This window comes from Bidens hawaiensis, unplaced genomic scaffold (assembly GCF_021521415.1).
Source record: "Bidens hawaiensis isolate Kalapana, Puna unplaced genomic scaffold, B.hawaiensis_p1.1 tig00035002_1, whole genome shotgun sequence".
Classification (NCBI taxonomy): domain Eukaryota; kingdom Viridiplantae; phylum Streptophyta; class Magnoliopsida; order Asterales; family Asteraceae; genus Bidens; species Bidens hawaiensis.
The window spans coordinates 96,365-113,305 of NW_027496067.1; the positions used below are offsets into that span (position 1 = coordinate 96,365).

General features: G+C 34.8%; 2 protein-coding genes across 2 annotated transcripts; both read left to right on the forward strand.

Moving 5' to 3' along the window:
- Positions 1-461: 461 nt before the first annotated feature.
- LOC143586840 (calcium-dependent protein kinase 1-like) lies at positions 462-2,000 on the forward strand. Its single transcript, XM_077068301.1, has 4 exons — positions 462-1,158; positions 1,420-1,563; positions 1,659-1,811; positions 1,882-2,000. Exons 1-4 carry the CDS (start codon positions 462-464, stop codon positions 1,998-2,000), a joined length of 1,113 nt encoding a protein of 370 aa, XP_076924416.1.
- Positions 2,001-4,747: 2,747 nt separating this feature from the next.
- Positions 4,748-7,607, forward strand: LOC143586831 (calcium-dependent protein kinase 1-like). The gene is made up of 7 exons (XM_077068293.1): positions 4,748-5,574; positions 5,643-5,785; positions 5,896-6,048; positions 6,417-6,532; positions 6,604-6,771; positions 6,874-7,095; positions 7,311-7,607. Exons 1-7 carry the CDS (start codon positions 4,802-4,804, stop codon positions 7,428-7,430), a joined length of 1,695 nt encoding a protein of 564 aa, XP_076924408.1. The 5' UTR covers positions 4,748-4,801; the 3' UTR covers positions 7,431-7,607.
- Positions 7,608-16,941: the final 9,334 nt, after the last annotated feature.

The following is a 16,941-nucleotide window of genomic DNA, read 5'->3' on the forward strand; positions in this document are numbered from 1 at the left end:
TGTCAATATAGTGTCAACCAAAATGGGTTTTACATAAACGGCAGTTTTTTCACTCTTAATCTTATTTGATACAAATCTATATAAAGTTTCCAAAGTCATCAATTCTTTTAATTTTACTCTTTATTGTTTACTCCTCTAGAATCTATCTACGTTATCGCCCGCAAGACAAAATTATTGGAATATTCCAACATCATTTATCCTTTATTTGCCATGGTTACCTAGTTAGTACCGTTAGTTTGTTTGGTTCATTTGGCTCTAAAATGAACAAATATTAATGTTGTAAGAAACTATGAGATGTCTTGATTCTTTCTCTGAATAGATTTGGTTATTTATCATGTTGGTATAACTTATGATCAAATTTATTACATTATCGATGCCATTCATTGTTCGGTTATAGTTTTTTATGGTGAATAGATATTTGTTTTGGCGAGGAAGCGTAGTGAAACTGATTGCGGGACTAGATGGGGAATACTTGTGTTGGGTTAAACTTTTTAGAAAACAAAGAAGAAGAAGCTAAAGAACAACCACCGCCATTGTTCGTCCAACACAAACCGCCTGAACAAATAAAGATCCCTGGACCACATAAACAAGAACAAGAATATGTCAAACCCAAGAAAATCAAATATGTTACTAGTGCTCGACTTCAAACCGATTCAGTCTTGCAAAGAAAAACTGGAAACTTGAAAGATTTCTTCACTTTGGGTGAAAAGTTAGGCCAAGGGAAGTTCGGTGAAGTGTTTATCTGTATAGACAAAGGTAGTGGTGAACTATACGCATGTAAATCGATTGCCAAAACAAAGTTATTGACTGATGATGATGTGGAAGACGTGAGGCGGGAAATTCAAATAATGCATCATTTAGTTGAGAATCCTAATGTAATTTCAATTAAAGGGGAGTATGAAGATGATATAGCAATTCATGTTGTTATGGAATTGTGTGTGGCTGGTGATCTATTCAATAGAATTACCACTTATGGACATTATACTGAAAGAAGGGCGGCTGAACTTACTAGAGTTATTGTTGGGGTCGTCGAGGCATGTCATTCTTTGGGTGTTATGCATCGAGATCTAAAGCCTGAGAATTTTTTGTTTGTGGATAAGAGAGAAAATGCTCTTCTTAAAACTATTGACTTTGGATTGTCAGTTTTCTTTAAGCCGGGTAAACTTAAACATGCTTGTGCATAATACATAGCTAATTTTAATACGCATAAGAATTAGTTGAGGATAAATATAAATGAGAAGGCGACGTAGTTACATGTAACCACTTTGTGTATTACTTAATAAAAACTAAAAATAATAGGTTAATGCGTTTATGCGGGTCTCATCTTCTTTATTTAAAATTGGGTTTGTATCGAATGTCCATCACTTTTAAATTACATTAACTTTTGATGGATTGACGCTAATAGTTTCCTTTTTATAGGTGAATTATTTCATGATGCGGTCGGTAGTCCATATTATGTTGCACCAGAAGTCTTGAAACAAAGTTATGGTCCTGAAGTGGATGTTTGGAGTGTTGGGGTGATCGTTTACATTATATTAAGCGGGGTTCCTCCATTTTGGGCCGGTGAGTAGTCACGTATGTGAAGTTACATAAAATTTGCAACTTTTGTTTAAAAATGTGAAGTTGATTGCTTAAAAATATATCTATTTATATTGTAGAAACAAAGCAAGGTATATTTGAACAGGTCCTTCATGGCGATCTTGATTTTTCATTTGATCCATGGCCCAACATTTCTGATGGTGCTAAAGATCTAGTGAGAAGAATGCTTGTTCGAGACCCCCAAAATCGTTTAACTGCACATGAAGTTTTACGTTAGTCTTACAAATCATATGTATTCTCATTTAAAAAAAAGGTGACACTGTTTATTATTTTTTTTTTCAGGCCATCATTGGGTTCAAACTGCTAGCCAGGCCCTGGACAAACCTCTTGACTCTGCGAGTTGCGTGTTGCCGTTTTCAGCCATGGATAAGCTCAAGAAAATGGTTAGCATATCATCTTGAATGATAAAGCCTAAAACACCCATAAACACATGCTTTTTAATCTTTTCAATTTTTTCACCCATCATTCAACATACATTATTTCTAAAAATCTACAAACATTCTTACATGTATATACATTTTTGACATCCTCTCTACTTCTTACATATATTTTTTATAACCATATTGGCTTTTTACCGTATATAAAATTAAAAATAGTTTGTTAGTAAAAAATTATATAAATTAAAAGTTTCATATTAGAGATACAAAATAGTGTAAATTTGTTTTTCCAAACAAGTTTACACTATTTCTCATTAGATTTGTATGAGAAAGTTCATTTAAGTCAATCTTTGTCTTGGAATTTGTTTTGTCAAATTTCTCTAATTTCGTGATTTTCCCAAAATATATAAATTAGACAAACTATTAAATCTCATAGTCTACCTTGCTTAAATGTTGACTCAGGCATATGGGGACGGTAACAGAACAACTGATTGTGGCGAATTCGTGGCTAGAACGTTGAATGCGAATAACTTATAAAAATGGAAGCAGTTATACTACCAGTTACCGATAACGAGCTTCAACATGCTTGTGAGGAGTATGTCATATTGTCATAGATGCTCCATTCGAACAGTTGATTCTAATTATATAGACACATGGGATGGTGTTTGTGATTATAAAACTGATATGGATATAAAAATGTCATGATAATGATAATGCAACATTTGATTTTCTTCTAACTTATACTCTTAACCATTCATATTCACACAGTTTAATAAAGAACGTTATAATCAACAACAAAATAGTCCAAGGTGATGTTGTTTAGAAACTCAAACTTCTAGGTTTCACAAGACACACCTAAACTCCATTCATACTAGAAAATTAGTATTTATAAACTTCAAAAAGTAGTACTTACTATGCTCAGTATGTTTGGCTCTTTTTACAAGCTTTATTAAGTTGAAACTAGATTCATTACAACTCTTGTTTAATGTTGACATCAATATAACTTCAATGTTAACCTCATTAACACGGGTAGTAATTGCATTAGTAAATCTTAATGGTGATTCAACCCATTTATGCATGCAAACGAACTAAACGTTCAGTGAACCGCTTGACAAAAAGTTCATTTATGTTTTTTTATTTAATAAACAGACGAACATGAAAAAAATCTTTCCTCTAACTAAACGAACAAGCATGAACAGAAGTCGCGTTTATTCATTGAGGTGGACCAATGGTGTGGCGTCGGTCGGTAAAACGCGAGTGTTGGTAAAACCTGACGTTTGTGCAAATTCGGTCGGTTTTTGTCACGTTCGTTACATTCTTGAGCATAGGCCCGATGAGATTTGTTTAAAAAGATGGAATCAAATGGAATTGTTCAAATGAACAAGAATATGTTAATTTTCCTTGTTCTCACCACTATATCAATTAAAACACACCGAACAAAAAACACACCACAACTAAAATAAAACACACCGAACAAAAAACACACTTTCCATATCCACCGTCAGATCAACATATCTAACGCACCAGATTACTTCTTACACTTCTTAGACAAACTCCACTTCTTATTTTAACCCCACCCTATATAACATTCATTATCGTTTATTTAAAATACAAACAAACGACCATAAACGAAAACAAAAATACTCATTTTCTCAATGAATTGGTTCGTTTAAATGTCCGTGTCCATTCATTAAAATATTCTTGTCTCTTAATAATTTATAAACGGAAATTAATAATCACGTTTTAGCAAGTATATAAAGTACGAAATTAGAGTTAAAGTTATAGAAGGAAAGATCTATATCTATAAGCAATAAACATGTAAATTGACCCGTTACCTATAAATTCAAGCAATAATACTAATAATAATCAAATCAATTCAATCCAATCAGACGTAATTTCTGGGATCGACAGACAGAGACAAATCCGCGAAGAGAAGAAGAAGAAGATTCAATTCAACATATTATTATTATTATTATTATTATTATTATTATTATTCCGTTAGTCTCCGCGTAAATCAAAACGAATAATAACCATAATTCAACATTTCAACATTTGGGTCTTTCTTTCTTGCTTCCACTTCCTTAAACTCCAATTAAAAATAATAATAATAAAAAGAAGAAGCTAAATACCTGGTTAGTATTCTTGATTTGCTTGCATGTATGATTTTGAATTGCTTTGACTTTAATATGAATAACGTACGATTGATCTCACTAGATTTGGGTGTTTATTATTTGGGTTATATATTAACAACCATCAAATTGCTCAGTTGATCGCTGTATATATGTTAGTTTCTTGATTCTTGCTAGTTGTCATCATCTGCTCATAATTGTTGTAATGGGTTTCACTTATTTAGTTTTAGGCTCGAGTTTGGCTCGTTTTTAGCTCTTTTTTTCTAAACTCGAGCTTGGGCTCGGTTGGTTTATTATTATTAATATTATTATTATTATTATTATTATTATTATCATTATTTATTTATTAATTTATAGACATTCTTAATTATTTTTTATAAGAAAACCTTGAATGAGCCTAAGCTCAGCTCAAGCTCGTGTATTCATGTGCAATACCTTAAACGAGCTAAAGCCGGCTTCTAAAAGAATAAAACTTAAGAATACACAAGGCTCTCGAGTTTGGGCTTGATAGCTAAACGAGCTTTATTTGAGGTTTGAACTTGGCTCGGTTTGTTTTGAGTTTTTTTTATCGATCTGATTCAAGTAACTCGTGAGCGGTTTGGTTAGTTTGTAGTTTGTACCCTATTTAGTTTTGGTTGTTTTTGATGATCAATTTTGTTTCATCGAACAAGTGCAGTGAAATCTGGTCCGGTTTAGATGGGGAATGTTTGTGCTGGACCGAACTTTTCAAAAAACGGGTTTTTTCAATCGGTTTCAGATGCAATTTGGACGACCCGATCACCGGACGAACCTCCACCGACACCTAATGGAGTAGAAGTTAAAGAACAACAACCACACAAACCACCGGAGCAAATTAAGATCCCAAAACCCGAAAAGAAACAAAACCAAGATCAAGAATTAGTAAAACCCAAGAAAACGAAACGGGTCACGACTGCAGGGCTCCGAACCGAGTCCGTCTTGCAAAGAAAAACCGGAAATTTGAAACATTTGTTCACATTGGGGAAGAAGTTAGGACAAGGGCAATTTGGTACAACGTTTCTTTGTATAGACAAAAGTACAGGTGAACTATACGCGTGTAAAACGATTGAAAAAAGGAAGTTATTAACCGATGATGACGTGGAAGATGTGAGGCGGGAAGTTCAAATAATGCATCATTTAGCTGAGCATCCGAATGTTATTTCGATTAAAGGGGCATATGAAGATAATGTAGCGGTTCATCTTGTTATGGAGTTGTGTGCGGGTGGAGAGCTTTTTGATAGAATTCTTGCGCGTGGACATTATACGGAACGGAAAGCGGCTGAACTTACGAGAACTATTGTGGGGGTCGTGGAGGCTTGTCATTCTATGGGTGTTATGCATCGGGATTTAAAGCCCGAGAACTTTTTGTTTATGAATAAAAGAGAGGATGCGGTTCTTAAAACTATTGATTTTGGATTGTCGGTTTTCTTTAAGCCAGGTATTATATCACAGTTAATACAATTTTATGTACTACATTTTACTTTAAGACCATTTTTTATTTTTTAATTTTTTTTGCAAGTGAAACATTTCATGATGTGGTTGGAAGTCCATATTATGTTGCACCAGAAGTCTTGAAAAAGAATTATGGTCCGGAAGTGGATGTTTGGAGTGCCGGGGTGATCGTTTACATTTTGCTATGTGGGGTTCCTCCGTTTTGGGCCGGTGAGTAGTTAACTATGTGAAGTAATTTTATAATTTGAATGTTCATAGAACCCATGGTGGGAATATAAAGTTATAGTTGTTTGTTTAAAAAATTGTCTTTTTGATTATAGAAACCGAACAAGGAATATTTGAACAAGTATTGCATGGTGATCTTGATTTTTCTTCTGACCCGTGGCCAATCATTTCTGATGATGCTAAAGATCTAGTGAGAAAAATGCTCGACCAAGACCCAAAAAGGCGTTTAACTGCACATGAGGTTTTATGTGAGTCTCACAAATCATTATTTATGAATTTGTTACATTTTTAATAATTATGCATCAATTCAAGTACAAATAATTTTTAGTTGTTTCATAAACTAGGCTCATAATGCGTCATTCAAATTAGTCAACTTTTGACTCGCTGGACGAGTCAACATATTGGTTATTGAGTACAGTTGGATTATCGGGTCTCCTACTTCATTGTCGGTTTCAGGAATTGAATATGTGGACTTATAATACAAGTACTTAACTAATTTGGCCACTGTTATTGTTATTTTAATAATAGTTTCTGTAACCATATTTAATAGATTAGTTATAGTGTTATAAGCACCCTCGTTACAAAATTATTGTTTTAAAATTTTAATTTTTTTCAGGCCATCCTTGGGTTCAAGTTGACGGTGTGGCTCCAGACAAGCCTCTTGACTCTGCAGTTTTGAGTAGAATGAAACAATTTTTAGCCATGAATAAGCTCAAGAAAATGGCGGTCAGAGTAGGTTGACTTCAAAAGTCAACACACGTCTTCGTTATATAGTGTTTATTAAACACACAAACTTGATGCAGGTCATAGCAGAGAGCCTATCAGAAGAAGAAATAGCCGGGCTGAAACAAATGTTTCAGATGATAGATACCGATGACAGCGGTCACATTACTTTTGATGAACTTAAGGAGGGATTAAAAAGAGTCGGTGCTAACCTTAGGGAGTCGGAAATATATGATTTAATGCAAGCAGTAAGACCTAAGTTCAGTTACTTCTAAAATGAGTTATTTTTGCATATATTAATAGGAAAAATATTGACTCTCATGGTCAAACTTGCTCAAATTTTGACTCAGGCCGATGTGGATAATAGTGGAACGATTGATTATGGAGAATTCGTGGCTGCAATGTTGCATATGAATAAAATAGAAAAAGAAAATCATTTGTTTGTGGCGTTTTCTTACTTTGATAAGGACGGAAGTGGTTATATTACTGCCGATGAACTTCAACAAGCTTGTGAGGAGTTTGGCATAGACGTTCCCTTTGAAGAATTGATTCAAGACATTGACCAAGATAATGTAAGTTTCTTATTCACAGAATCCGAAAATAGCCTCGTTAACCACCTATTTTAATAAAATAGTCACTGACTTTTTTATTTTTTATTATCATTTTGGCACACAAATAATATTTGGCTATTTTCATGATTTTCTCTTAAAATCTTAATACTATGCGTATGTGTCTGTAAGAATGTTAAACGAGTACTTGCTCACGATTTATTTACATGGTATAATAGGATGGACGCATAGACTACAACGAGTTTGTGGCCATGATGCAAGGGCCTGCCAATGCTGGTGCTAAGAAGAGCCTCGAGTCTACCTTCAGCCTTACGTTACGAGGACCATTAAAACAGTGAACATAAAAACTTATTTTTTCTAAAAAACATTCTTGTTATTTTTTAATGATTATTTCTTGAAAATATTATACCAGATTTTAGAAACCAGTACTTGCGGTTTACTTACAGTATATGTCTTGATTTTGATTTTATTTGTACACAATACACAAATGACCTTCCTAACATGTTAAGATATTAAGTTGGACAAGGTCAGTTTGGTCATATTATTTTTCATGATTAATTTTTTTTATATCTTAAATAAAAATTGGAATATCTCGTTAAGTTCTTTTGGTTGTTATATACTTAACTTTATATAAATATAAGATATTTGATAAAATAATATATTTTAGTATTTTAGTTTTGATATTCATTTTATTAAACAAAATTAAGATCAAATTTATGATATAAATTATAATATACGTTACCAGCTTTAATATTTAATAAATATCATTAATACAAAAATTATAAATGGACAAAGAAATTTAGTTAATTTATTTATTAACAAAAGATGATTTTTTATTTGAGTATATATATATATATATATATATATATATATACTAGTTTTTATCCCCCGTATTACGGGGGTTGTGTTTCTTTTTCGTGTCTAATATTTATATTTTTTGGATTTTAATTTTATTTATTGTAAGTATGTTAATAATATACTTAGGGTTTGATGATAAAATGGTTTCACAAATAAATGAGATGTTATAACCCGTTTAAAAGCTATGAGTTTGGTAAAACTCATGACCCGCTTACTTTTTTTACTATAGAATTGTTACTTAATATAAAAAATATCTTTTTCTTAAAAAAATTAGATATTAGTTTTATAAGATTTTCATATCAAGGTGAGATTATTTTTTAATATAATGTGAGTTATAACGCGTTTAAGGTTATCTGGGTTTAATGAGACCCATACACGTGAATTCGGGTCAAATGCATGAGAAACCTGTTGGAATACCGTATGCCCGAGACACATAATTAGGTTAATGTGGCTAGTCATGTTTGATCCAAGTCGGGTCATACCCAATAACGAGTTAGACACACACCAATTATGTATTTGTTAAGATAAGATCTATAAGACAAATACAGAACACGATACATTCAGAAATTCGGGTTTCTGAATATTTACTTGAAAGTGTTAAATAAATTAATCGGTTAATTTATTTATTCAAATAATTATTATTGGAATGATTATTTAACTATGTATTCTTTTATAAAATGGTTTATAAAAGATGGGGTGTTTATATATTTTATAAAGTATAAAATAAATAAAATAAAAAAAAAAAAAAAAATTATTATTATTGGGGCCGGTTTTAGGGTGGGCCCCACACCCCATATCTTGGTCAATTTCTTGTCACAAGGTTGAGTGTATTTTACTTAACCAAAACCTAACCAAAACCTAACACCATGTTAGTATGATGGTATGTGATGATGAGAAAAGATCATGATCAAAAATATATAAACACTTTCAAGTAACATAAAAAAACAACTTCTTCCTTTCTTTCTTTCTGGTTTACGGCCAAAAAGAAAAAGAAAGGCTCGGGTCTCGGGTTTTTCGTGTTCAAGCTTCCTAGCATAGCTCGGTGTGTGTTGGAGGCTCGGGGTATATTCCGTTTGAGGGTTTTCCTTTGAAAGTCTAACATTCACATCATCATCTTCTTCAACCATCTACTAAACTCTTAAAGGGTTAAGAATGTAAGTGTTTACTAGCTTGATAGTTTAGCTTTTCCGTATCATTTGATCCTTGCTTCGGGTTTCTAGTAAATAGATTATTGGTAATCTTATAACATGAATAAACTAGGTTATTCATGAACATATACATATATAAACACATGGATACATATGTTTAGTTTGTAAATATCACGCTTCCGCCTTAATTGTGACTAGTTAAATGGTTAACTAAGTTTATAAATTCTATGGAAACCCAACAAATGGCATCAAGAGCCGGGATACGGGAAACTAAGCTTCGGGTTCTCGGTTTTATATTTTTCCCCTTGAAAGATTTTATACAAAAAAATTAACATGCATGATATTTTTTTTTGTATTTAATCTTGTTATTGTTTTTGGCTTTGTTCAAAAAAAAAAAAAAAAAAAAAAAAAATATAAAACCGAGTATATGGGCCGAAGCCCAAATCGGGTGATTTTGGGCCGAAGCCCACTTGGATATGGTTATTGGGCTAACCGGACATAAAAGGGAAAAAGCTAAATGGGCCGAAGCCCATTTTTGGTTAAATGGGCCGAAGCCCATGAGTTTTTTAATTGGGCCGAAGCCCATGTGTTTTGCACATGTGGGCCGAAGCCCATAATCACGTTATTGGGTCAAGCCCAAATTGGGTTGGGCTAGGCCCGATAAAGTCAAGGGGTTTTTGGAACGGGTTCCTAAAACATAACGGGTTATGTTTGTTAATACTAGACCGAGCCGTAGACCAAGTGGATGTTTGTTTGTGGTTGATGTTGTGATTGTAATTAATTATTCAAGTTTCGGTTTGTAATAATTAATTAGGGGCAATTTTGTAATTTTGTAATTATTTATTCATATGGGTATGTAATAAATAGGTTATTTGTATTATCTTTATTTTATAGAAAAATGTATTAGGACATTTATTTTGTAAAATAAAGAAGATTGCAAAATTGGAAGTTTGGGCCTAATTGGGCCGGGTATGGTGATAATGGGTCTCACAAGCCCATTAAAGGGATTCAAACCCAAAAGGACCTAAGCCCACCAATTGAGCCCAAATGGAAGCTTATGGAAGCTAAGGCCCAAGTTCAAGCCCAATGGATCACAACGGGGTTGAAGAAGATGCTCGAAGCATTTGGATGCGGGATCGAGTGGGAGCTACAACATCCATGTGTCATGTGTCCCTTAGGATTGGACCTAAGACACACACTTGTTTCGGCTAACAAGTGTGGTCTAATTTAGTGGCTCGTGTCTAGTATAATTGTGTATGCTTGTTAATTGATTGTTTGATTGTGTGGTTGTTAGATATTAGGATATCAACTTCGTCACATAGAATTAATTAACAAAGCATAAAATGGGTTCTAATAATTATCGGTAATTACGTGACACATAGTTTAATAAAATGGATTTATTAACTAGCCGTCTCACGCCCATAATAAAATGGCTTTATTATAAATTAGAATTTTGAAAAATGGTTTCAAAATATCGTGTTACTAAATGCATGTTAGAACATGATTTAAAGTTTTACAACTAGAATTATTAAAACTAAAAATCCCTTTTAAAATTAAGGATAATAAGTTAAACACCATCCTTTTGTATAACGCTTAACATATTAGTAAGCTCTTAGTGGGAAAAAGGTCACCTAACCGCGTAAGAGTAAATTAATATGTTAAGGTAATATTGGCATATAAATGGGAAAAAGGTCACCTAACCATTTGTATGTTAATATTACAAGTTGATACAAGTAGGACGACTTAAATTAGAACCATGTGAAGAGGGTCACCCAAACATGGGGTCTAATAGGTGTTGATGGGATAAACATGCCGACACGAAATATGATTTCGAACCGGTCCCATAAACTCTAGAAGTTGCAAAAGGGTTTGCAATTGTTATGAATAACTACCTTGATAAATCGACAATGGGAAAAAGGTCACCTAACCGGAGTCGGGTTTATCGTTGGATTCTAGATTTTAATTATTAATTATATTTGGTATATATATAAAAGGGTATTAATAATTAAAAAGGTAAAACACTAAAATGAACTTAATTAAAATTCTGCAGATGGCCGCACACGTCGACGACAACATAATCCCTAACGTCCAAAATGTCTCTCTCCGATCTATTCTCGCTAAAGACCGTCTTAACCACAATAACTTTTCGGATTGGTTCCGAAATTTAAGGATAGTTCTAAAACAAGAAAAATTATATCATGTTTTGGAAACACCTATCCCCGAAGAACCGGAAGAGGGTAGTGAGGTCGAATATATGAATTGGGTCAAACTCACGGAAGATTCCATTCAAGTGTCATGCCTCATGTTGGCGACTATGGTTCCCGAAATCCAAAAGGATTTCGAAAACCATAATGCGTACGACATGATTACTCAACTTAAGGAAATGTTCCTTAAGCAATCGAGGGTTGAAAGGTTCGAAACGGTTCGAGCCTTGCATGCATGTAGAATGGATGATAATCAACCAGTTTCAACTTATGTACTTAAGATGAAAAGTTACATTGATCGCCTCGCCAAGCTCAATTGTCCCATCTCAAAAGAGTTAGCAACGGATTTGATCCTTAACTCTTTGTCGAAAAGGTTCGACACATTCGTGTTAAATTATAACATGAACGGATGGGACAAAACCATTGGAGAACTTCACTCAATGCTTAAAACAGCCGAGGCGAGCATGGGCAAAAGGGTTTTACCCATGTTTGCGATCAATGAAGGTAGATCCAAGAATCGATCTCAACCCAATCTTAAGGCTAAAGTAGCCAAAAGAAAGGGTCCTCCTATGCATCTTAAGGGTAAGGGCAAATCACCGGTTATGGCAAAGAAACAAAAGGTTATGGAACCGAGGGGTCATAAGGATGATCCTTGTTTTGGTTGTGGGGAGACCGGACACTGGAAACGCAATTGCCCGGTCTACCTAAAAGAGCTAAAAGACAAGAGGAATGCGGCGCATACCTCGGGTAATGTCTTTATGATTAATGTTGAGCTAAATCTTATTTCTTCTAACACATGGGTATTGGATACCGGATGTGGAACTCATATTTGCAATTGGTTGCAGGGGTTCAAAAAGAATGAAGACTTAAAGAAGGGCGAAGTGAATCTTTTCATGGGCAACGGTGCAAGGGTGCACGTGGTCGCTAGAGGAGACTTCACTTTATCGCTTCCAAGTGGTTTGGAAGTTGTTTTGAGAAATGTTTTGTATGCTCCTAGTTTGACTAGGAACATTATTTCTGTGCACCTTCTTAGACAATGTAATTTTGATTTTAAATTTGTAAGATCAGAAATGCATGTATCATCTAATGGTATCTTTTATTTTAAAGCTGTACCAAACAACGGTATTTATGAATTGGTTCATGATAATACCTTAAATAGCTCATTATATCAAACTTCTACTAAAAGACTCAAAAAGGATTTGAGTGATTCCTACATTTGGCATTGTCGCCTTGGACACATAAACAAGAATCGTATAAATACTCTCCAAAAGAAAGGTCTTTTGAAAACAAACGAGTTAGGTTCGTTTGATGAGTGTGAATCTTGTATTCAAGGCAAGATGACCAAAGAGCCTTTCAAAGGTACAAATGAAAGGGCTAAGGATTTGTTAGGTATAATACATACGGATGTATGCGGACCTTTCAAGCCAACTAGTAGGAATAGTGAAAGGTACTTCATTACCTTTACCGACGATTTTAGTCGATATGGGTATGTTTATCTAATGAAACACAAACATGAAGCCTTTGAAATGTTCAAAGAATTTCAAAATGAAGTACAAAATCAGCTCGACCGAACAATCAAGGTACTCCGCTCCGATAGAGGAGGCGAATACCTAAGTGAAGCTTTTCAAAGTCATCTTAGAGATTGTGGAATTATTTCACAGCTCACTCCTCCTGGAACTCCTCAACATAACGGAGTATCCGAGAGGAGGAATCGAACACTGTTGGACATGGTTCGATCAATGATGGCACGAAGCTCACTACCGCCATCATTTTGGGGATATGCGTTACTTACAGCGGCTCGTATTTTGAATATGGCCCCGACCAAAAAGGTGGATCGAATACCCTATGAAGTGTGGCATGGAAAGGTTCCATCCTTTTCATATTTAAGGGTATGGGGATGCATAGTTTATGTTAAACGTGACACCCCAAATAAGCTTGAGGCTCGATCCATCAGGTGTATCTTCATAGGATACCCAAAGGATGATATAGGATATATATTCTATGATCCTAGTGAACAAAAGGTGTTTGTTTCACGCAAAGGATACTTCTTAGAAACTAGGTTCCTTATGGAAGGACCTAGTGAAAGGAGAGTGGAACTTGAAGAGGTTCAAGAATCACTGGATGATACACAATTGGTCGATACTAGCTTTCAACACGAGGATGTTGAAGATGATCAAATGGTTGATCATACACACGTTGCTCGCAGATCTAATAGGATTAGTCGACCTCCCAAGAAATATGGATTTCTTGTGGATGATTGCTACTTGGTCGATTCGGATGAACCGATCTCCTACAAAGATGCTATGTCACAACCTGATTGTGAAAAATGGCTTGAAGCCATGAGCGCCGAGATGCAATCCATGCACGATAACCAAGTTTGGGAATTGGTTAATCGTCCACTTAACTCCAAACTGGTTGGATGTAAGTGGGTCTTCAAAAGGAAAACTGATATGCATGGAAATTTAGATACTTACAAAGCACGACTTGTAGCAAAAGGTTTCACGCAAACTCAAGGGATTGATTATGATGAAACCTTCTCGCCGGTCGCGATGCTTAAGTCGATCAGGATATTATTTGCCATTGCAGCTCATTTTGATTATGAGATATGGCAAATGGATGTCAAGACCGCTTTTCTAAATGGATATCTTGAGGAAGATGTCCATATGGTTCAGCCTGAAGGTTTTGTCGATCCATCTAATCCTGATAAAGTTTGTAAGTTAAAGAAATCAATCTACGGGTTGAAACAAGCATCACGGATGTGGAATCATCGTTTTAATGAAGAAATCAAAGCGTTTGGTTTCGTCCAAAACGGTGATGAGGCGTGTGTGTATAAATGGGCTAGTGGGAGTATAATCATTTTCCTTATTTTGTATGTCGATGATATACTTTTATTTGGAAATGATATACCAAGTATGGAAAACGTTAAAGCGTGGTTAAGTAGTCGTTTCTCAATTAAGGATCTTGGAGAAGCGACATATATCTTGGGAATAAAGGTCTATAGGGATAGACAAAGGAAATTGATCGGACTCAATCAAAGTGCGTACATTGATAAAATCCTGAAAAGGTTCAGGATGGAAAACTCTAAGAAAGGTTTGGTACCTATTCCTAGAGGAACCGTGTTAAGCTCATCCCAAAGTCCTAGCTCTAAGGAAGAGCAGGATAGGATGAAGCATGTTCCTTATGCTTCGGCAATAGGATCTATTATGTATGCAATGATATGCACCAGACCGGACGTCTCGTATGCTTTAAGCATAACGAGTAGATACCAGCACAACCCAGGTGACAGTCATTGGATGGCTGTCAAGAATATATTAAAATACCTTAGAAGGACTAAGGATATGTTTTTAATATATGGGTCTGGTGAGGAGGAACTCGTCGTAAAGGGTTACGTGGATGCGAGTTTCCAAACTGACCGAGATGATTCTCGATCACAGTCGGGATATGTCTTCATTTTGAATGGAGGCGCTGTCTCTTGGAAGAGTTCGAAGCAGGATGTTGTCGCGTTATCCACTACAGAATCTGAGTACATCGCCGCTTCAATGGCAGCCCAAGAGGCTGCATGGATGAAAAAGTTCATCATGGATCTAGGGATTATCTCTTCCATTCAGGAGCCCCTAGAGATATTCTGTGACAATGAGGGTGCTATTGCACAGATCAAGGAGCCTCGTGCTCATCAGAAAACGAGGCACATTGAGCGCAGATTCAACTACATAAGGGATGAAGTTGAAAAGAGAAAGATATGTATTCATAAAGTTCATACCGATCAAAATATTGCGGACCCACTCACGAAGCTCCTCGATAGGCCAAAGCATGAGGGTCATGTTTGTGCATTAGGACTTCGGTATTCTAGTGAGTGGATTTGATCTGTGTTTAGTGTTTATATAAGAACGAATGTAATGGGTATCTCATGAAAATTAATTATGTTTTAATTATTCAATGATTTATGTTCTATATTTGCATGTTTAATCCATGAATGACTTATGTTGTTCTAAACGTCCGTAGTCGATTATGCTTGTGGGAACAAGTATGAAGGTAAGACTATTATGAACCCGGATTGGTTGATATTCATGTGATGAATATAGGGCATAGGTTTGCCACCAAGGTTCATAGATATTTGTGGGATACAAATATTGGACATGATCCGCTCTCAAGGATCACTGCATGGAGTTAGTGCAACTGATCATAAGTAATCCTTGAGTAAAGGCGAGTATCATTGTGTCCTTTGACCTGAGATGCATATTGGATCTGGTTTCTCATCAAGTCTGATAACTTGACTCTCTTCTTTGTTTTTCGGTAACACGATGACGTAAAAGAAAGAGCTCAGATATCATACGAGATGTCAACAAGGAAGTATGCAGTCAAGATGGGATTTGTTCCTCTTATGTGTTGAGAGTTTAGATGTCTAAGGCCTGTTAAGTTAAATCATTGAGAGAATGATCACTCTGTGTCTCTTCGATTTGACAGGACATCTAGTAACAAAGAGATGTAATGATAAGATTTACCTATATCATATCAAGTATGGACTTGAAGGGGATGATGTTATTGAATGGCACTTAGTCAAACACACTAGGGGTGGTGACCTGTTGTTAGGCGGTATTCACCATTAGCATTAACTTCTTATGAGTCACGTGCAAGTGGGAGATTGTTGGAATACCGTATGCCCGAGACACATAATTAGGTTAATGTGGCTAGTCATGTTTGATCCAAGTCGGGTCATACCCAATAACGAGTTAGACACACACCAATTATGTATTTGTTAAGATAAGATCTATAAGACAAATACAGAACACGATACATTCAGAAATTCGGGTTTCTGAATATTTACTTGAAAGTGTTAAATAAATTAATCGGTTAATTTATTTATTCAAATAATTATTATTGGAATGATTATTTAACTATGTATTCTTTTATAAAATGGTTTATAAAAGATGGGGTGTTTATATATTTTATAAAGTATAAAATAAATAAAATAAAAAAAAATAAAAAAAAAAAAAAAAAAATTATTATTATTGGGGCCGGTTTTAGGGTGGGCCCCACACCCCATATCTTGGTCAATTTCTTGTCACAAGGTTGAGTGTATTTTACTTAACCAAAACCTAACCAAAACCTAACACCATGTTAGTATGATGGTATGTGATGATGAGAAAAGATCATGATCAAAAATATATAAACACTTTCAAGTAACATAAAAAACACAACTTCTTCCTTTCTTTCTTTCTTGTTTACGGCCAAAAAGAAAAAGAAAGGCTCGGGTCTCGGGTTTTTCGTGTTCAAGCTTCCTAGCATAGCTCGGTGTGTGTTGGAGGCTCGGGGTATATTCCGTTTGAGGGTTTTCCTTTGAAAGTCTAACATTCACATCATCATCTTCTTCAACCATCTACTAAACTCTTAAAGGGTTAAGAATGTAAGTGTTTACTAGCTTGATAGTTTAGCTTTTCCGTATCATTTGATCCTTGCTTCGGGTTTCTAGTAAATAGATTATTGGTAATCTTATAACATGAATAAACTAGGTTATTCATGAACATATACATATATAAACACATGGATACATATGTTTAGTTTGTAAATATCACGCTTCCGCCTTAATTGTGACTAGTTAAATGGTTAACTAAGTTTATAAATTCTATGGAAACCCAACA